Source organism: Antedon mediterranea, chromosome 2, assembly GCF_964355755.1.
Source record: "Antedon mediterranea chromosome 2, ecAntMedi1.1, whole genome shotgun sequence".
NCBI classification, from domain to species: Eukaryota; Metazoa; Echinodermata; class Crinoidea; order Comatulida; family Antedonidae; genus Antedon; species Antedon mediterranea.
In genome coordinates this window covers 27,082,344-27,106,421 of record NC_092671.1, presented here as the reverse complement: position 1 = coordinate 27,106,421, position 24,078 = coordinate 27,082,344, and the positions used below count along the sequence as shown (strand labels likewise).

The window sequence follows — 24,078 nt, the reverse complement described above, 5'->3', positions numbered from 1 at the left end:
ATAAAGTTTCAATTTATAATGCAATTCATTGGTAATTTAATATACTACCGTCGTTTATTACATAAAACACAGTGGCATCATCCCCTGTTTTCCAGTTGACGTTGATTACATTGAGTGGTGTTGAGTTCATCAAAATTGAGAATAAATAAAGGTAATTCTGGCTGACGTGGGGGGGTCATTCCATCTCAGTTCACCCAAAAAAAATGGAATTTTAAACCCTACCTCTTCCAATTTTTATGAAATTTGGTATATGGGTGATTCATAGCAATTAAAGCCAAAATTTCAAATTTTAACTTTATCGGACCAACGGTTTTCAAGATATTGCAATTTCAATTTTCGGTTTTTACGCAAAAAAGGGCGTGTCCGCCACGTTTCAAAGAGCTGTATCTCGGGAACTATAGGTTCGATTTTAAAAGCAAAGGTATTTTTGTAAAGGGGAGACCATAAGGAATCTAAATATACTAATTGTGTGTGTTTTATGTTAATTTTAAGTTGAATAAAACTTATATATATATATATATACATATATTTTGACCTTGAAATTGACCCCGTGGAACACGCCCGATTTGTTGGTGACTATCACGAAAAATGTAGCCCTACGTGTCAACTACAACATATAAAAAAATTGGAGGGGTTTTTTTGTTTGTTTCCATGAAATTACAATTTGTTTACTAATTATTATTACTTCCTTTTAGTGTATTTTTGGTGTTGTTATACTTATACACAGTGTGAACACTTAGTATGTTCGACTACTGTGTAATTTTTTATTTTTATTTTATGTCTTTAGGCAATGTGGCCAAGGATTACCAATAGTGAATTAATCACTGTCCTATCAGATAGGTGGTAATCCCCCTTATACAGGGGCTATTGTGTGAACCAGTTCACCGGGGTAACCCCCTACTCTTTTTCGAATAATGAACTGGGTTCTTTAAAGTACACACAGGTTATAACTGTGTACACTGGACCTACGGTTTATAGTCCTTATCCGAGAAGACTTTTTCCACCACCAGAACTAGGAGCGAGTCGGCCTCGAACCCTTGCCGATGTTGTTCTTGGCTCTTTAGGTACGGTAAACGGTGACCCTGCCTTAACCGCTCGGCCATATGACTCGCTCATATGGACATTCCAGGCATCAACTTTTTTCATGTGGGAATAGATGCGGTATCTACTGTGGAAAAAGAAATAAAGCCGAGATTCAACCTCGCCCAGACCATCAAGGGTTCATTTAAATATCATCGCTTTGTTCCTGTTTCTCTGGCACAGATGCAGGTCTACAAACTTAGTACCCAGATAAACCCTCCGGATGTGGTAGTGATTCAAGAATCTTTCAGTGATGAAAATGAAATTGTTGCGGATACACAACCCACCATTATTAGACTTCAGAATTTTGTGTGCTGTAGTTATGATGGTGTCCCATGGATTGGTTTGGTTGTGGATGTCTCAGAAGAGTTTGGGGATTATCAAATTAAATTTATGCATCCTCATGGGCCAGCGAAAACCTTTTATTGGCCGTCCAAAGAAGACTGTTGTTGGATTCCTGAATCAAAAGTACATTGTATTATAGCCTCTCCGTTTATAAAATCCTATTCGACTAGGAATTACAGTATTTCCCAAAATGATCGCCACAACATTTCTAAATACTGTTTGAATTGGCCAGATGACAAGGAGTAAAGGCCAGACATAGACAATTGTAACATTATAATAATATTTAGTTTGTAAATAAAATTATTTTTGGAATACATCAAATTGACATTGAAGTAATGCATGGACAGACACCAAAAATACACTAAAAGGAAGAGGTATGTCAACTTCAAATTGTAATTTCATGGAAACAAAGAAAAAAAACCCTCCAATTTTTTTATATGTTGTAGTTGACACGTAGGGCTACATTTTTCGTGATAGTCACCAACAAATCGGGCGTGTTCCACGGGGTCAATTTCAAGGTCAAAATATATGTCAAAGTTTTATTCAACTTAAAATTAACATAAAACACACACAATTAGTATATTTAGATTCCTTATGGTCTCCCCTTTACAAAAATACCTTTGCTTTTAAAATCGAACCTATAGTTCCCGAGATACAGCTCTTTGAAACGTGGCGGACACGCCCGAAAATTGAAATTGCAATATCTTGAAAACCGTTGGTCCGATAAAGTTAAAATTTGAAATTTTGGCTTTAATTGCTATGAATCACCCATATACCAAATTTCATCAAAATTGGAAGAGGTAGGGTTTAACTCATTGGGTGATCTGAGATGGAATGACCCGGGGACGTGGAGGGCCTAATCTGAATCTCCTCAGTTTCCAATGAGCTTGAGAACCAGAATAAATACATTTAATGATGATCGATCCAGACAGTCAATATTTACAAAATTTGTAATTACAGTGAAAACTGTTATAAATTTCATTTCCAAGTAAGTGCCAGCTCTAAAGACTTTCACAATACTTCAGCTCCCTCTACCCCACACCCAAGATAGTTAACCTAACCCTACTTTCACAATACTTCAGCTCCCTCTACCCCACACCCAAGATAGTTAACCTAACCCTACTTTCACAATACTTCAGCTCCCTCTACCCCACACCCAAGATAGTTAACCTAACCCTACTTTTCTTTAAAATTAAACATACAGTAGAACTCCTCCTTTGGAACACTCCTAATATTTAGCAAACAAACAAACTAGGCAATATATGTTATCTACTATCCTATTCAGAACAAACAAAAAACTAGTATTAAAGGGACTTTGTTTGGCTCCAGCGAGTTAGATGTTTTATAAAATGAGTATTCTTGTCCCGGTGCCCAATAAAAAAGGATGTGTACCAGTGCTCATGCAAATCTATTTAAAAGTTAAGGCAAAAGAAGTTAAAATTTAAAACAGCATAACTACAAGAATATACTGCAGTGAAACCACAAAAAAGACTGCTTAGAATATTTTTAAATAACTATTCATTATTGGTTTAAGATTTAATTCTTTATTTTTTTAAATTTAAAAAGTGATCATGATATTAAACTATGGTAATACTGTACTTCAATTTGCACAAATAATGTAATAATATACAGTAATCTATATTAATCCATCTTACTTATTAATGAAAATACTTTACACCCAGATCGAAATCTCCAAAGCAAAAAAAAGACATTGAGTAAACTTAATTAAATCTTCGGTATACCTGTAATGTTAAAGGATTCATTACTTTTTGAACATGGTCATGATCCGTAGCAAGGGGGAGGGAGGGAGGGGCAGGGGGAGGGAGGGAGGGGCAGGGGGAGGGAGGGAGTTGCAGGGGGAGAGAGGGGCAGGGGGAAGGAGAGAACTTCGCTGTACATATACATACATATCTTGGTTACAGTACCCAGGTTTCATAATCTACTTTTTTCAGACAATACTGATAGTAGGGAGGTTTCGCAACCTTACGAATACGATAACGAAAACGGATACGTCATACATTTGTGAAACTTTTGAGCTGATCCCCATTTCATATTCGTAAAGCATATTCGTGTTGACGAATATCACCAGTCATACTCGTAACTACAAAACGAGTATAGTTTTTGATCTATTTTGCACATTTTAATGATTCATGATTATAATATAATTATAGAATTATTGAAAGTAATTTACTAAAGTAATTTACTAAAATGCCAGGTCAATTTAGATAAATAGCAGTTTTTAAAGTCCTCACTCGCTTTGATGTTACGCTAGGCCTAGGCAGCCAAGCACCAAGCAACACGTACTGCGCTTCGCTCAAATTTACTGCAGTCATATTTTGGACGCGCCTCAATATTTCGTCGCCATGTGAAACAGATTTTTTTTTTATGGCTTACAAAAACGAATACGTGTGCGTGACGTATCCGTTTTCGTGATCGTATTCGTAAGATTGCGAAACCTCTCTAATGTTATAAATTAACAGGAGATAAAAACAATATTTCGTAACCATGTTACAATTTAAATATTTTATTAGAATATTAGCTCCAAACAAATGTACAAAATTACATTTTTTATAAGCATCCTATACATTTTTAAATAATATTTATTTTCAAATACGATTTATTTTTAAATACTATTTATTTTTAAATACTATATATTGTTTAACACTATATACTTTTAATACTATATATTTTTAAATACTATATATATTTTTAAATACTATATATTTTTAAATACTATATTTTTAAATACTAATCATTTTTAAATACAATATGTTCAGTGATCATATAAAAGGTCTAACAGCAAATCAAATAAATATTCCTGTCCACTAAATTGTATATTTTTCTTAATCATATCACATACAATAGGGAGGTTTCGCAATCTTACGAATACTATAATGAAAACGGATACGTCACGCACACGTATTCGTTTTTCGTAAGCCAGTAAAAATCTGTTTCGCATGGAAACGAAATATTGAGGGCGCCGTCCAAAATATGTCGGTAAATTTGAGCGAAGCGCAGGTTGATTGGCTGCCTAGGCCTAGCGTAACATCAAAGCAAGTGAGGACTTTAAAAACTGCTATTTATCAAAATTGACCTGGCATTTTAGTAAATTACTTTAGTAAATTACTTTCAATAAAAGTATAATTATATTATAATAATGAATCGTTCCTAATTCAAATGCAAAATGTGCAAAATAGATCAAAAACTATACTCGTTTTGTAGTTATGAATATGACTGGTGATATTCGTCCACACGAATACGCTTTACGAATATGAAAAGAGGATCAGCTAAAAAGTTTCACAAATGTGTGACGTATCCGTTTTCGTAATCGTATTCGTATTTTCCCGAATACACATACCCTAAACTTAATACACTTACTGTATATAATTATATAAACAGAATAAGCATCTTCATTCAAGAAAAGTTCCTCTGTTAAAAAATATGTAGCTTCCAAATAAATTATTATTTAAATCTCATTTGAAATATTTGAAGGCTGACAAACAGACAAACCTACTGTACTGTAAATTGAGTTACAGAAGTTGGTTCAACAATTTACAGTCAAGAAAAACAGAGTTAGAGCACTAACTATACAGTCTTTTACCAATTGTCCCACTTCAATAAAAATCTGGTTCGTATGATGTAGTTTTTGATGGTTTACGATTTAATCATCTTTTTGTTCAATAACAGTTTACAGTAGTGAGGCATATTCATTACAGTGTAAAATAAGTGCGATAGAAGTATAGCAAAATTATACAAACCATTTGTGTTGATAGTCTGAGTGGTGCTAATACCTGGATAAACCATGATCTTTCGAAAGCTATGATTTAAAAGTTACTTGAACAGTAATCTACAACATGAACTAATCCAATATTGTTTCTTTTTGTTGCATTATGAATTACAAATAAATAAACTTTATAATCAAATTACAAAGCATATTGTGCTTGTTCGAATTATGCCCTGCAGTTGCTAAACTGTGCTGTAAGCAATACTGAGCGTCATTTTCAATAATTATTGTAATTCGTTTTAAATCGGTATAGAACAAAATATCACAATACTAGACTATCTTATGTTTTCGTCATTTTGTTGGCGCTAAAAAACAATGGTATAAAATGTGGTACATCATCACATTCGTGCGGTGGATTTGTTCAAAACTGCACGTTGGATTTTAATTTCTAGGGGGCCGTTAGCCCTGTGCTCATCTTCTTTGCTTCAAAGCAATCATTTTTAGCAGACTCTTTCTAAAGTTTTGTTCAATGAATGCGTACAAAAATGGATGTATTATACTATTACAAAACAACAAACCAACAACCATTGTGTGAGTATCTGACTGAAGATCTGTAAAAGTTAAAGAAATGTAAAATGCCAGAAACAGTGTAACATATGCCATGACAATCAACGTAATAACAATGAACACACGTGGTAAGTTAGGTTCAATCTTTTTTTTTTTAAATCAAGAAAAAGACAATCAGTACATAACAGAGGATAAATCGACGGTATTGCGCAGTTCAGAGAAAACATGTAAAACTTGAATTTTTCAAAATGTCTTATTTGACAATAATTAATACCATCCCACGGCAGAATGTATGTATGTACCCACGTTGGTATGGAAACCAATCCTGAAACTATTAAAGTTATAAAACAAACATATTTTGCAGCTTTTTTTGTACGGTAAACCTTTGATGAAATACAATGCACGATGGCGATATATCTATCAACATTTAAAACAGCCAAAACATAAGCAATGTTTAAATTCTTCCACAATTCCATGCCATGATAAAACACACAAAACGTTTCGGAAGGGCTACCTGTAAAACAATAAAATGTTCTCCAAACGTTGTTACCAAAATAAAATACACCATTTACACAGTGCAGTAATGCCAAGTTGAAAATGAAAATATTTGGTATATTTTGCAAGTTTTTAAACTTTAAAATAATTACAATGACTAGTAGGTTGAAGACAATTGTAATAATAGATACAGCATATTTAAACATCAAGTGAGCATCAATAAAAAATGGGACAATCAAATGTTGAATTCTCATCACTAATATTATTATCAGCCATTTTAATACACTGAACACACTAAAAAGGAGTATATATATATACAGCACAGTAATTCGACAAACTTCCCAGACCTTCCTCTACAATATTAGTACTGTATGTAACAGCTTGTTCTGATTCTGTTGTCGTTTTTTTATATAGCAATTAAACATAATCTCTCAACCAATGAGAAACTTCCTATTCTTAACCAATCAATTTTACAAGCACACTAAAATATTTCTTAGTCCAACTAAAATATCTCCAAAATATGGAATGGCACATTGCACAAAAAAAATTAATGATAAAATAGATATGAACTTGAAAAAGTGGTAACATATCGGACAGAATGGGTAGTTGAAAACGAATGTTAGGCAATTCATAGCCTGACATCTGATCGATTATATATACATATTCACATATGATTATTGTGTATGTAATGTATAGTATTATGTAAGGTGTGTACATATGGTGGTTTTATTTTAAACTGAAAACAAACATATTAAAGATGTCTTTAATCCAAAAAACAAGAAAAATGATGATTGATGCAATTTGAATAGTCATCTTGTATTTTTATTGAAGGTTAATCATCACTAAATTGTTCAGGGGACAATAATGAAATCTTTATCTACAGTATCTTTATTATCTTTATTTACCACATAGAAGTTTAAATTACTAAAGAACAATGCATACAGTAGTACTCAGATGGTACAGTAATTGAATTGTTAATTGCAGAATCTGATATCAATCAATCAATCAAAATCAACATTTATTTCCAAAACGGTGGCGTCACCAAAAAAAGCAAAGCTTGTGTCAGGGACGCCAACACAAAACATTAAAAAACAAACAAAACATATATATAATTATAAGACATAGAAATGAAAATAACAATAAAACGTAAAGCGGTACATATCAATTGTAGTATAAATCATATTAATACATTTTCAATATTGCTAAAGGTAAATATATTAACAAAAAACATGGCAGCTACAGGGGTTGCATTAAGGTTTTAAGTAGGAGGAGAAAAAAAAAGTAACAGGAGAATTTTGAATTCATAAATAAAGAACTTTGTGAGCGAAGCGAACAACCATTGGCTGGGGGCCAGGGGGCCGCCTAGGGCCCCCGGTCGGGGTCGAGGGGCCGATGGCCCCTGGAAGCTCTGGCTTTCTAGAGCTATATAGGTAATTTAAACTAGTTTATAGACACATAAATATATGCTTAATTTGAAATAAATATATTTATTTTTATTGCATTTATGTATATTAAATATTTGAGAAAAAAAAACCTGCATATTTGTGTTTTTTAAAAAATACTAATTACAAAAAAATAGCATAACAATAACAACATATAAACACACGAAACTTTAGCAACGTATTTAGCAATTATTTTACTCCCATTTGTTATGTACTATTAATTTAAAATGCGTGGTTCCTTATTTTATGACGTTAGGAAGTTCAATAATAATATTATATATTATTAATAATAATAATATAGGGCCTAGGCTAGGTCTATTATTAGGAGTCCGAGAGGCACGCGTCCCAGAGCAGTATTTTGCTTTCCACGATTCAACTACGATACGTTACTATGCGCGCGATTTCTTTGACGTGCTATTTTTCTTCACTAGGCCTAGTAAACAATTTTTGATTATCAATTACTGTGAGAATAAATATACTATATGAAAAAATGGCTTTGGTGTCTAATTATTTACTTATTAATCTAAAAGATCATATAAGTTTGATTTCCAATGCATCATATTAACTATATGATACAGTTAACGACACGAACCACACAAGCCCGTACGACAATTTTCAACGCAAAACGGCTACATGCGGTCCAGGAGGGGACTTCCTCCACTATACCTTCAGCGTGGTTGAGCCTCTCACAAATTAAAATTTGTTTTCCTACGCCAAGATAATATAGTTGTACATGTTACGTTCATTTTAAATCTATAAAAAAAATGTCTAAGTTCTAAAAATGTTTTCTCGAAATATTAGGTAGTTTATAATTCGAGTTGTTTATAGATAAATCGTATATCATAAAAAAATATCTAATTTTTACATGTTTAAAAGAATTTTCGTGAAATTCTGAGAGGCTCAACCACAGAAATATCAGTACATCATATGATGTCATTTTAAGCGAATCGCGTTGGGTGTATTTCGCCGTCGGGTAGGTCGTCACGGTTGAAGGATTCTAACAATGCCTCGGAGAAACGCATGCTACACACAGTGCGAAAAGTTTTAAAGGAGTTTTAGGTCCCTTTCGTGTACAGATTACATGGTAAAATAATTGATTAAATATTTAATTACAATCCTATTTTAATCCATCATCATCGTGTCGTTGCGAGAACGTAATAAATACAACAAACACGTACGTATTGTTCTTGATTAATAAAAGTACTCGCGCCGGGAGCTAGCCTAGGCTAGGCCGTGTAGGCCTAGGTAGACAGAAAGTAGCCGATGAAAATGTCAAAGTAGACGGTCGAATGCGCCGGTTGCCGGCTACTAACGAAACCCCTGCAGCTAAGTATTGTTTGATAATAAATAATATTTTGCAGTTTTTTTAATTATTTACATTAGGCCAAATAAAAAAACATACTTGTTAAGCGTCACCGCCCGCTCCTGATTATCCAGCCGCCTCTCTTTTTATTTATTTTTTTTTTTAACCCATATACAACGGAAAGTTCAGCGGCTCGGCCCAGCTCCAGAGTAGGGCTCGAAATTCACGCTAGCAAACTAGCATTTTGCTAGTAGATTCTTCATAATTGCTAGTTGAAAATTTCAAAACTAGCAAATGTTTGTTAGGCTAGTGTAATTTTTGAAAAATACGTACTTTTTAGCTTAGTCAACGCTAGCCGCCGATCGCTCTATGTCGACAACGGCAATTTGGTGAAAACAATTGTTTCATTTACACGCCGCCGATTTACGTCAAGGAAACGCGAATAGCACCGTGAATCATGTAATGTGGTAAACTGCAGGCTTTTTCCCCAACACATTAAATCATGTACATTTAGTACGTCGCTGAGGATTACATCATAAGTCACGTGATTACAGAATACGCGATTATCAATTTAGGGATTTAACGAAATAAATATTTTGCCTACACAGTGGTCGAAGCGCGTTTTTTTATAGGTTCGTAAATAGGAAACACCCCATACATAATGGACTCTACCAATTTTGTTTACGATGATCTCGCGCTCGAGATCGGCACACCACGAGAGGTCCTGTTGGGTGATGGGTTTCCTTACCTGTGGAATAATTACATACACTTTTTGCATCACAACTTTAAATACTGATTTACACAGCAATTGGCAAAGGATTCATCAAAGAAGAATGAATACGTTAAATAAAAATTCACTTAAGAAATGCCGTAAGCTGTTTTCAAACTATAAATCAGCCCACTATTTAGTATTATTGAGACCAAATAATTTCGCGATAGGGAATTTCCTGGATAGATGAGTCGAGCGAGAGACGGCGGATGGCCGATGAGTGAGGCGGGGGTAGCAGCTTGGACGGATTAGTTAGCCTAGGGCCTACAATTTCGCTTGGTGGCAATTAAATTTAATGTTTTAATTACGTCTGGATATAAACAATACAAAAATCAATTTTGTCATAGGCAATAATATTTCATACAACATAGTCAATTTTGTTCTGTTTCGCATTTTAAAAGTTTGACGTTTCGTCCTAAAAAAAGTGGGCCAAAACGTCCACCGCGCAAAAATATACCTCCATAAAAAGTAAAAAAAAAAAAAAAACCGTCCCCCCGCCCCTGAAAATTTATGAGGGTGTGACGCTTAACAAGTATATTTTTTTATTTGGCCTTATGTATGTTTTGTAACAAATGAGGCAAAACATTCCTAAGTTTTACACCAGAGTATCTAATACTTTGGTGAAATATAGTAGTCCTGTGTTTTGGGAGATGAATATAAGAGGATGACCTAGTGTCGTAGTTATAGAAAGTAACATTAAATTTAAACATATCGTAAAATCTATGAGGATAATTATGATTAATACAGTTATGAACAAAAATATATTGCTGATAAGTATTTAAATCTTTAAGTGTCATTATATTAAGTTCCTTAAATAGAGGACCCGTATCTGTAAAAGAAGATTTTGAAATTATACGTATGATTCTTTTTTGGAGCAATGTTAATTTAGTAAGATTTGATTGAAAAGTATTACCCCAGACCACATTACAATATGAAAAATAAGGAAGAACAAGAGAATTATATAAGGTACGGAGAATATTTACAGTAACTAAACATTTAATTCTGTTGATTACTCCTATACTTTTAGATATTTTAGTCACCAATTCGTTGATGGTATTTTCAAGTTAACTGCTCATCAATGAAGACACCGAGAAATTTTGTTTGTTCTACTCTTTGAATGTCGTCATTTTGTGTGTGTACCGCTGCGTCATTCTTTTTGTTTGTTTACCGTGATATATGAAATAAATTTTTAAAAATCAATTTGACATTCATTTGGTGTAATAAAAAATTAGTGCGACAATATTAATATTAACTGGAAAAAGTTATGATGCAATCATCAACATTTTCTGGAATTTATCCTACATTTGTACATAAATTATGACTAAAGTCCTAGGTGTCCCCTAATAGTGGTTTAGCGTACCACTTTTGTAAATGGTTCAAGGGCATTATTAATATTTATGTGCAAGTTTTTAATGTAATTCATTAGTAATATAAATGTTTGTCATCAGTATTTATATTACATAAAAAACAGTGGCGTCATTGTCTGTTTTCCAGTTGACGTTGAATTACATTGAGTGGTGTTATTCATCAAAATTGAGAATAACTAACAGTAAGGTTGGCTGTCGTCGGTCCATGGAGGGACTAATCCGAATATTCTCAGTTTCCAATTAAGCTTGAGAATCAGAATAATTACATTTAATGATGATCGATCCGGACAGTCAATATTTACACAACAATTTTTAACACTGGTTTAATGACATGATTGTGGTATAAAAACTATGTACTAGGGAAAGACAAGATAATGACTTGATGACCAAGATGAGTGGAGGTGGCCAGAGATGACATCAAGAAGCAATTCTTATTTCGACCCGGTAAAGTATATGACTTTTGGACATGTATCATTGTGAAAATAGTGTTAAGGCCAGTGCTTTTGTTGAAACTGAACTTGTATTACTAAATACAACCAGTGACACAAATATCTTAAATGGAAAACATCTCTAAAGGAAAGAAGCACACTAATTCTGCTTTCTCTCTACAACTTCTGACATTTTTCTAGAAATGCAGACAGAGAAGAGATTCTAAGTGACGTATCATTTTGTTTGAAAGACGCTGATCCTAAAGATATTAACTTGAATACAGAGAGTCGACGAAATCTAAATGGAACACATGAAAAGAAAACATGCTTTTATCAATTATTTCTTTGCCTGTGACCACCTAAACTACGGCTGGTTACTTCTGCTGTATCAATCAACAGATTACTGAGGGCCTGTTCAGACTTACGGAGTTATGTTTTCGTATTGTACGCGGCGTACAAGTCCATAGGTCTGAACCAGGAAAAGATTAGTGGAAGCCACCTCGTACGACACTGATATTTCGTACGCTACGAAAGCTCAAGGTATGAGTTTAGTGGACGTCGCTTACAATACGAAAGTCACGCATCGATGAATATGACCTAGGTTAGATATCTAGACAATCAAATTACAATATTCGCCACATCACATCGTGACATGTGCTCCTCATCGTATAGCCAAGCTGATCCATTTGTTGTGATCGGTGAACGTGCGAAAAAATCATACCTTTTGTTTGTTGTTACACTATACAGTATTATTATTATTAATATTATTATATTAATTAATTTAAAATGTCATCGAAGCGTGCGCATTGGCGAGAAACCAAAGTAAAATACCTTATTTCATTGTGGGGAAGCCCTGAGTTTAGAGATCGGTTGGAAGTGAAAAACTGGCGTAAAAGCACCGGAAACAAGATGTCTGTGTTCAACGAGATGGCGGACACGTTAGCAGATGGGCCATCCTCATAATAAAGAAGGATTTAAATTATATCCAAACGAAATTGAAGGGGTCGTCGTATAAAGCGGCGAAAGACCGAGTAAATAAGTCTGGAGCCGGTGCAAGTACGGGATTTGAACATTTTTCTGCCATAAATGATATTTTAGGCCTAGACCAAATATAAACCCAAACCCCAAAACGATCGGCTGGTTGGTATGCCTGACAACCCATCGATAATGCCGAGCCCAAGTGTTCGGTCTAGGCCTAGGCCTGTAACTCCTACCCCAACCACTACTACTTTTAATAACAACGAAGGTAGGTCTATACGTGCGTTAGAGTTTGGTTAATCGCCAGCGAGTGACATCATATCCGTTTGTAACGCAACTTCGTTGCAATGAATCTGAACACTTTGTTCTTACGACTACGTTCATTAAAATATGACCTTGGCTGTGATACGAAAGCATAACTCCGTAAGTCTGAACATACCCTGAAACAAATTACACAGATATTGGAATTTATGAGAGGACATGTATGTGTGGTACTTGCTGGATTTACATCAATTGATCAAGGTCATTAAGTGTGGAATCATCAGGATAACACAAATTAATGATTTCGTCAGAGCTGGCAAATCTAGTTGATGAGTTTGAAAGCCAACATTTAAAGAGAGATGATATCCCGATTAATGAAGAATACAGGTGACAAACTTATCAAAGTAAAAGAGGACTCCTATAGAGCTTCTTTGTAGTATCACATAGTCAGCCGGTACATTACTGTATAAGTAGGAGTATTTGGCGGTGAAATGAGATTTTTTTCTGAACAAGCTTGTTGGGATCGCAGATCAGTCTGTGGAAGTTTGATGGACACAATAGTAGAGAACGAAGGAAGGTCATCTTACATTCAAGATTAGAAATATTTCATTGAAGGACTTTGGCAGAGTTTAACAGAAGAAGTTTATGAGATGTTTTAATATGAAGAAGCATACTGTCAATACTGTAGACCTCCTGATGGTCAACATTTTGTGTTAATCACCATGTTGTTGTCATACCGTAAATCTTCTAATAGTAACCCACACTCTAATAGTAACCCCCCTTCTAATAGTTAACCACCTTATAAGTCAATCTTTAATAATAACTTATGATGCAGCCGTATTTTGAAATATGGGTGTTACTTTGTCCAATATGGTACATTTATTGGATATTTTAAGTATAGGCGGCCATCTTGGATTTGACACCCTTAAGCTTTTTAAAAAAATTGGCAACATATTTTTTTCATTATTTTACATCCTAAAGAAACTAAATCAGCTGGAATTTTGCTTTTAACAAAAAAATGACACGAAAATACATAGTGGCCTACATTATTTGTATGTACTACAACTTCTCTTCTGCACACTCTTTCAAAAACAACTAGTATTATGAAAAAAAATGAGTATTCTTGTCCCGGTGCCTTAAACAAAACATGTGATATAATGCTTAATAAAATTATGCATTTATGTAAACATAATTTTCCAAAACAGATTAATTCATCTTCATATTAAATATTAAGAGCCATTGTCTGTAAGAATCAAAGAAATATCAAAAATAGTGGCAGACTCAAAAAAATGGATTTCTTTCAAATTTTGCACATGGTTATATATGTGTTGAGAGAAATCAAATATGTTTTTATTTCACACATATATTTCCATGGCAATGGCCAATTTTGTGTTTTTGACAAATTTTGTCCTTTTTTAAGGTTTTTTAAAATGGATATTGGTACTACTTTGATGAACGATATTTTTGTTTGTTAATTTAATTATAAAAAATAATTAGTGTATGCATAATAACAATGTATTGTGTACCTGTTTCAAATTTGTTTTTATATTTTTGATTTTATACTTTGGGAGATACCATTTATTTAAAAAGGGGTGTTTTTCAGTTGTTTTAAATTGTTAAATACAGCTAAACTTTACTTCACCATAACGCTATTTTTTAGCTGATTTATTACAAATAGGTAGTTCTAATGTTTAATAAGTGATTTCTAAAATAAAATACTGGGGTAATTTAAAAATCTACAAGCAGTGTTGCAAGAAACATAGGCATTTTTATAAAAAAAAAACATGGTATATTAGTAAAAACATTTTATTTTCTTTGATTATCTGATTTGAAACTCATTGGCCAGAACAATTCTTAATGTTTTATATAGTTCTAGTTGTTGAAAAAAAACCAATATTTTTAATTATAGATTGTGTAATTCCAAGTTTTAATGTCATTTTATAGGTTATATCCTCTGCAAATTTGTTGTGAATTTTAATCTCTGCAACAGATTACTCCTCTCTTATTTTGAAGCTCCTCGTTCATTTTTTTACTTCTTCTATTTGCTAACCTAAGCAGATCCCACATGCCCATCCACTACCACTTCCGACTCCCATACCCCCCCCCCTCCCCCCACCCCGACAATAACCAAAAAAAGATAAAGTACAACACTTTGGTCGATCATCTACTATAGAGTGTCAAATTCATGCAGACAAGCACCACCCACACTGCCGCTACCATTGCCCCAACCAATAGACAGATTCAAACTCCTCCATCCTACACCTCCCTCCTTCCACCCCAAGTTTTTAGACCCTCGCCTCCAACCCTTAACTATTTCAAACTCTTGGATCCACCACTTTCCCCTTCCCAAAATTGAACCAATCAAAAGTCAATGATATACTCAGGCGTATGTTAATGCTACATAACAAATATTGAAGCCATTATGTGAAATTTAATTTCATTTAAGGTCAGCATGTAAAATATCGCACTTTATACTAAATATTGGTTTTAAATTCTATATTTTTTTTACTGTGATGGTTGGATTCAGTAGTAATTATTAATTAATAATTATCTGATAATTATTTAATTTCCCTTAGTTGTGCATAGCAACAGTTACTATGGTAACTAATATTGAGATATTATTTAGATTTTGACCGACCATTTTTCCTATGATAAAAGCTTTTAAAATTTGTCTGAAAATGCTAAAAAATACTAAACCACCTGATTATAAATGATAATACAATTAGCTGGAAAATTGAGAGGCTCATTGCGTTAAGAATATCGTGCATAGCCATAATACGTGATTTTGGCCCTTAATCGGCAGAATCTTCTGTAAGGGGTCACCGCCCATAAGCGGCCACTTTTCCAGGTTCCGAGGGTGGCCACTTACGGGAGGTTCAACTGTATTTTTAAAAAACAATTATCCGTAGTTACGCATAGAAACACATTCTAAGATAACATAAATAATACATTTTGACATAATTTGACCCAACAAATGACCCTTTCACAAGATCAGACATTTCCTGGGATTCAGTAGATAAGTAAATTTGGGAAAATGTAATCAATTTTTTGTAGTCATGAAACCCCGTATTAAAAATATTGTACTTAGTTACGTATAGAAACAATACACTATAGGTAAAAAATTACAAATGCAATAAATTCTTTGTATTTATACGCCAATTTGTTTTCGTTTTTTTAAATTACTTTCCTTAGTTACACATAGAAATGGTTGCTAAGGTAACACTATAGGAAAAAAATGAAAATTGTTGAGAATTCTTATGAACTATATTGTAAATTTTGATAAAACATTACGGTAATAGTTGTAGTAAAGTGGAGACCTGTACCTGTTTTGCATTCTGACCCTTTTGACCTCAAATGACCTATTTAAAAGGTCAGATTTTTTTGGGACGTCTTTCTGTATCTCTCTACACAAAATAGATGAAAAAATTTATAAAAACCTCGACGCAATTATTTCAAAGTTTAACATTATTTTCCATCAACTAAAATACTGTTTTTCTGGCAATTAATTGAAATAAACCTGGCAACACATTCTCGTATTTTATCTTAACTATTCGTATGACTCTAGTAGCATTATGACAAGCCACATATACATTTTATTATTGGATTAGCCATATTTAAATTTTGTTTCATTTGTTTTATTTCTTAATGTTTTGTTTGTATTTTTTTGTATTTTCCGTATTTTCCTGGCAACACAAAACCTATGTACAAAATTTACCCCAGTTTTTTTTTCATGATTATTGTTGAAAAACCTACTGACTATCAAATTACAAAACCTCATTTATATAAAAACACCACTTTGGAAGTTATAGGTACGTTTATGAGGTATACTTTTATAAAAAAAAAAAAAATTTTTAAACACCCCTTTTTAAAATAATGGTATCAACCAAACTCCATTTTGTAAATTTTTTTTTTCTACATAAAATGGAACTCAATACTTGTTGTTTACACTGCAATAAACAAAAACTGTATACTGTAAGTATTTTTGGTTGTACTTTTTCACTATAGAAAATCTGTGAAAAATGGCAAAAACATCAACATTTGGATAATTGACCGTTGTCATGGCAACGGAGGCTAAAAATTAAAATGAATGTTGTAGATATGCTTTTTATTGAAATGTCTATTTTCATGGTAAAAATTTGAGAGAAATCCATTTTTTTACATCTGCCACCAAATCTTTCGCCCGTATTCTTAAACCGGACTTTAGTTGTAGTTCGAAGTTCGACTTGGAAAAGTCGTAGTTCGAGCTATTACTTCACATTCGATTCAAAAACGAAGTAGTCGAAGTTTGCAGTTCGACTTAATGAAGTCGAGCTTTTAGTCGAGTTGCACACGTCTGGGTAACAAAGGCTATACATTGGCCAATGACAAGAGAGTATTTGAGGAGCAGACGAAATTTTGCGCATTGATATCACTTTCCATTTCTTACAACACTTTTTACGCATCAGGACTATATACATGAAAAATAATTTTAATCGTTAATTATTAGAACAATATCAGTATTAATTTAACAGTGAAGTATATTTGATTAACAACAAATAAAATCTTAAAAATATATTTAGGAACTATGGCGGTACGGTAACTTTTATATTTTCTAGGCCCCCAACAAAGTATAATCGCCACGAACCACGCACTTCATAGCGTGACAAGAAAGCGCTAGGCCCCCTAAACATTCCATCGCGTGGTGAATTGCCGCATCTCGCATTGTCGCTATGGCGTGACGTAGCTCAAGTCGGACTTGCGCGAAGAAAATAATGTAATTTGTATACAGTTGTAAATAAAGATGATTTTCATTATTATAATTTATACCAATGTATATTTAATTAAGCTAATATAAATATAGATATTTCATTCTTCAATATCTGGCCAATATAACAACTCAATGACTGTTACGTTTTTTTATAAACATCGTTTAAAAACCATTTAGTCGACCATTTGTGACCCGATCTGGCAAAACCCTACTTTTGTCGGAAATATTCATTTTGTATTTTTTTATATATTTGGATTATTTGAATCATAAGCTTTGTAGTGGTGTTTATTTCATAAAAATTGAGTAAATATTTAAAAAGTTATTACATTTTAAAAACTTACAAATCATTCAATTAGTTTACGAGAAAATCGCGTTTGAAGTTTGCAATGAAATTCTTTTTGATACGCGCTGAAAACTCGCTCCGTAACAACGCGGTATTTTGGTCTAAGGCACAATGACGTCATACCAGGAAGTGTGTGCGATATAATAGCAGCGTGCACATCATAGTCAATTTGACTGATTTCAGACGCCGTTTTAACCTATTTAGTCACTCGAATTAACTATTTTGCACTATTGAAAAGCAGCATTATAACGTCAAGCTTATTTTAACTGGTTTCGGAGATGTTTACGATATCAACAGCGAAAAACTAAGCAGGCCTAGGCTAGGCCTAGCTAGGCCTTTTAAGATTTTCGCCGTCATCGCCTGTACTGTATTAAGACCTACTGATGGGTGTTTATCAGGCCGTGTATGGCAGCGGTGCATCGACATTGGGGCTGGCGTTAGTAGTAAACTAGCCTAGACAAGTTTGGCGCCTTGCAGAGTCACAGCTTGCTAGATACTAACATTGTATTGACGATTTAATACATTTTTTTTTTTTATAACATGGAAGATTCGCTGTAATGTTTGGACTTGAATCCAATGAGTTTAAAAAACATTTAAGATGAAAGGACTGGACAATAAATTAAATAAATAATTAAGAGCCGATTGGATATAAAATGTATAAAGAAAACTATTTATTGACAATAAGCTAGGCCCAGTAATAGTAGTACTAGTCTAGTAGTAGGCCTACAAAACCATAATAAAATTAAGGCCTAGCCCAAAAAAATATAGAAAATACAATTGAATTTATGACGTGAATTGTCTATTTTACTATGGTATAAACAAATACAGGCTACAGCTATTGCAGAACACGCCGAACACTTTACTTTGAATATCAAAATCGTTTTTATTCCAATTTACGACATGCTGTGTGTAAAATGAAAATAACCTCACAAAAATGTAAACAACTTTTTATTTCCGCGCGTAGAGCGTATAACATCTAGCGCGTTGACAAATAACGTTTGTTATTGCGATGATGCGCCATAGCAACACACGCAGTTCGCTGTTCCAGAAACTTCGAAGAACCGAATTTTCTGAAATTATGTCATAGTAAATCAAAGTTTTCATTGGTTCCTTCTTTAAACTCCGCCCTAAAACTTCCATATTTGGAATGTCAAATGGATGAGCTTTATTTTGATGTGTGACCTTTCAACATTGTGCAGTGAACTGGCGATCAAAATGTCGTCAAACTCGTCAACTTTCAACTGAATTTACGCAAAATTTTAGCGTAGATCGTGAATAATTTGTTAGGCTTGAGGAAAATACATGTTTTTAAAACTCTCTTTTTTCATAATTTTAATTAAATTTCGGGAGTTTAAATCAGGTAGACGTATTCTTAAATAGTGAAACATTTCGAAAATGCAAAAACATGTAATCTGCCAGGGTAGTCGATTTGGACTTATTCTGACTGATTACGTGAATTTTGAATTGCCGACAAAGAGAGGGTTTTGCGAGATCGGGTCACATTTAGTCTGCCCCCTCCAGGACTAAAAAAATCGATCAAAATCCGTCTCGATTTAGTCGAGGTTGGCCTGAATTAGTCGGCGATTTAGTTGAAGTTCGGTTTATGAATTAAAATGACGTCATTTTTTTAGTTTTAGCTCGAACTACGACTAAAGTCCGGTTTAAGAATACGGGCGTTTGATTTTTACAGACAATGGCTCTTAATAACTTTATTTCAAAATGGAAAAACTGGATTGCTTTTAACAAGGATGTTTACCAGTGCTCATGCAAATCTATTTAAAAGTTAAGGCAAAAAAAGTTTAAATATACAGCCAAACTACAATCCAGTATTAGAAAAAATAAAAAAAGAATACTGATGAGAAACGACAAAAAAAAATAATTTTTTTAAAGACTGCTTAGAATATTTTAAAATAATTATTCAATATTGGTTTACGATTTAATTCTTAAAAAAAAAAGAATATTCAAATTTGTTGTTTAATACAGGAAATACTTATCTCTATTCAAAATCTAATTAATGCAAGATTAAATTAATAACAATATTTTTTTTAACTGATCATGATATTACAAGGTGTGGTAATATTTCAATCGATTATCAATTTGGGGGGGGGGAGGGAATCCAAGTTTTAACTAAACGCTTTGATTACACAGTGGTTGAGACACGATTTTAATAGTTATCACATTTTGAAACACCCTCATAATTAATGGACTACCAATCTACAGCAAGAACAAAAGATCGTACATCGCACAAGGTAGTGAGGTGGTGTTTTTTGGTTTTACTGTACAATACTGAAATCCGACTACAAACTTGTTAAATAATTTAAAAGCCTAGGCCTACTTCTCGATCGATTTATGTCTCTGGTGGGGAATTTCCCCGCGATAAGAAATCGGCGAAATATGGCTCATAACGGTCTACATTTTTAAAGTTATATCTTTAATGCCAGTGTAATTACGTATGGATAAAACCATATAAAAATCAATATTTTTCATCTGGAATAATATTATAACTCGCATAATGTAGCATATAACAAAGAAATAGTTTATTTCGATCTTGATTGTTTTTGTGCCTAAAAAAGCTAGGCCTACATTTATTTAATAAACCTTGTTTAAACTTTGTTGAAACAATATTTATAGCTAGCGTGAGCCTAGGGTGCTATGAAAAGTGTTTTTAAGTCTTTTTGTATCATTTGTGTATATTGTTTATTATTTTGTTAGCAACACATTTTCGGTCCCATTTTTGGGATTTGTACCTGTATCTCTACTAATATCCGTATACCATTTTCCCCCATATTTTGATGCTGTGGATCACTTTTTTCATCATTACAGTAAATTTCAATATGTTATAGCTCCTCAGAATGAAAAGTGATACTCATGATTAAAACATTTTCTAAAAGCTGTTGAATTGTAGATACGAATTTATGTACAAATTTTGCGCATCGGATGTTGTGACATCATATCATCAACGACAGGCACATGGCATTTTCGCGGCGGATAACCTAACTCGACCATAGTGACGAGTTCAAATCTAGTGTAAACTTGATACTAACTGTCCAACTTCAGTCATAATCTGTTATATTACATAGCCTATGTAATACGTGAACGTGATTGGTTGAAATTGCATCACATGACTATGATGAAAGGATTGTAAATCGTATATTTCCTTGAGTACGATCATATTGACCGAGTAATTTTTGTGTGATTATCGTGTCCCTGTCATTGCGAAGATTAGTCCACATCATCCCGAGACAACGTTTACCTGCTGCGCCACCTAACTTGCTTGAAGAAATTAATCAACTATTTAACCTACATGTATGCATACATAGCGCCCTCATGTGTTATTCGCCCTTCATCGATGTGATGAAAGACCGTTTGTGATTGGTCAATACTCATGGTAGTAGCCTGTTATATTATACGGCCTACTTGATAATATTATTTTTAATGTAGGCTTATATTGATGGAAATTCTTCTGTTATTATTTAAACCACCTAGGCCTAAGTAGATCTTATCATAACAGTCAATGCAGGACGCTGTTAATAAATAATCTCTTCAGAATTCATAGTCATGTGATGATTTTTATTATACAGGTAGTATAATGATTAATTTTACTGTAGCTGCACATTAACTTGACACTACATAACATTTCTGGAGTGGATGCAATATTTGGTGTACTGTTTACTTTTAATGATGAGTGTGTAATTACATACTGGCAGTACATTAAACATAATGTCATAATCTATAACCACTTTCCAGGCAATAGAAACAATTCAATTCAATAAAACATGATAAAAACATTTTTTAATCAACTGGAGAAAAAAAATGTAGTATTAACTGATGTTTAGTTTATGTACAAAGAAAATGAGAGAATATCTATATTATTAGAACTACTGAAAGTCCCTGTGTGCTGTAACATTATTTTCCATCTTTCGTCCACACTACTATTTGACCTCATGGCAAAATAATATACATCATGCCATCTCTTTGTATGGCGTGTTTTCACAGCCAAAAAGTAATAGACAAACTACCTGTGGAAACAGGGTTTAACCGATTCAAGTTTCTTTTTCCTTTTGATCTTTTATAGGATTTTTTACAATTAAGCAAAAGATTATGTACTATTTACTAAAATCTAATTGTTAAAATGTAATTGTTTAGAAAGTTATAATTTCATAACAACTTATTATAGAAAGTTGTTTATAAAAAAAAGTGATGTTTGGCATAAAATGAGTTTTATAAGATGTAGTAATGTACATTGAATGTGATGCAGTCTTTGATCATATGTCAGATATCAATCCTATTACATTAGCTGTTCTTTTGATTATTGTTCTTTTCCAATTTATAAGGTTTGCGATTATCATTTGTCAAATATCATTGATCAATACATAGCTTTACATTAAAGTTTAGTGGTGCTGATGGTGTATGAGTGCCGCTACAGGCAGTACCTGGATAAACCAACACTAATCTGTCATCTTCTGAGATCTAAATGGTATGTATTTTAAAAGTTCCTGGAAAGTCCATATACAACAATGATGTGGGCAGTCTCCATGCATCCGGTCGTGTCAAAATTTCTTTTTGTAACGTGTTATGAACTACACATTTGTACTGGTATGTAAACTTTGTAAATCAAGTTTCTATTTAGAATTATATGTCTTTTAATTGCTATGCAAAAATAGTATTTAATGCATAATATTTAATGTGTCTAAAATTGTGTCCAATGAATGTGTAAAAAAGTGCAACTTTTTTTTGCAACAATTTCTAAGTGGTCTAATAGCATGTGTTCTTCCTTACTTCCATCCAAGCATTTGTAAGAAACTCTGTCTAAAATTTTGTCCAATAAATGTGTACAAAAGTGGAAGTAATATACTATTAGAAAACAACAAACCAACAACCACTGCGTGAGTATCTGACTGAAGATCTGTAAAAGTTACAGAAATGTAAAATGGCGCAAACAGTGTAACATAGACCATGACAATCAAAATAGCAACGATGAGCGCACGCTTTAATGATCTCCGCCTTGTTGTTGTAATGTTTTGTTCAATCCTTTGTTTTGAAGCCAAGGAATAGACAGTCAACACAGAAAAGAGAATGATAGCAATTGACGGTATTGCAAAGTTCAGAGAAAACATGTAATACTTAAAGTATTCGTTGAATTGTCTTATTTGACAATAATTAATGCCTTCCCACTCCAGAATGTGTGTATGTACCCATATTGGTATGGAAACCAATCCTGAAACTATTAAAGTTATAAAACAAACATATTTTGCAGCTTTTTTTGTACGATAAGCCTTCGACGAAATGCAATGCACGATGGCGATATATCTATCAACACTTAAAACAGCCAAAACATAAGCAATGTTTAAACTCTTCCAAAATTCCCATCCGTGAAAAAACACACAAAAAGTGTATGAAGGGCTAAAACAATAAAATGTTCTCCAAACGTTGCTACCAAAATAAAATAAACCATTTATACAGTCCAGTACAGCCAGGTTGAAAATGAAAATATTTGGTATATTTTGCAAGTTTTTAAATTTTAAAATCATTACAATGATTAGTAGATTGAAAGCAATTGCAACAATAGATGCTGCATATTTAAAACGTAAGTGAGCATCAACCGAAATAGAACAATCATCACTAATATTATAATCAGCCATTTGAATACATTGACACACTAAAACAGAGTATATAATTCAATAAACTTCTCAGACTGTCCTCTACAATCAAAGTAATAACTTGTTCTGATTCTGTTCAGTTTTCCTTGCATTTATAAAGCAGGCAATATAATCTCTTAACCAATGAGAAACTTCCATTTCTGAACCAATCAAAATGACATACTACATACATTTTGTTTAATAAAAACATAATCCGAAAAAGAGATTATGATGCAATAATCAACATTTTCTGGAATTTATCCCACATGTTTTTCTACATAAAAATTTAAAAAAAAATTAAAATTAATTATGCATACAGAGTTCAGATCAGAAATCAACAATTAAACTTGGATAACAATTTAATTTACCCCACTTTAATAATGAATCTCTTCCGAATCATTTTAATTTACCAACAGACTAGTTTTGTCAAACAGACATAGGGTTTTGATAGTTAGGTATACTGTAGTACATATTTTCACAACCATAATAAATATTGTATTTGATGATGGTTACTTTTCAGCATGACTGGGACATTCTTCATGGTATACTGTAGATTTTATGCAATTTTATGCATGTTTATAGAAGATTGT

At 33.1% G+C, this 24,078-nt stretch overlaps 2 protein-coding genes across 2 annotated transcripts in view; both read right to left on the bottom strand.

Annotated features, from left to right (window-relative positions):
• LOC140040820 (uncharacterized) overlaps positions 1-24,078 on the bottom strand; it is a 159,407-nt gene that overhangs the window by 100,685 nt on the left and 34,644 nt on the right. The window lies entirely within an intron of this gene.
• Positions 21,148-23,707, bottom strand: LOC140040823 (somatostatin receptor type 5-like). Its single transcript, XM_072087047.1, has one exon. The coding sequence runs from the start codon at positions 23,489-23,491 to the stop codon at positions 22,625-22,627; it is 867 nt and encodes a 288-aa protein (XP_071943148.1). The 5' UTR covers positions 23,492-23,707; the 3' UTR covers positions 21,148-22,624.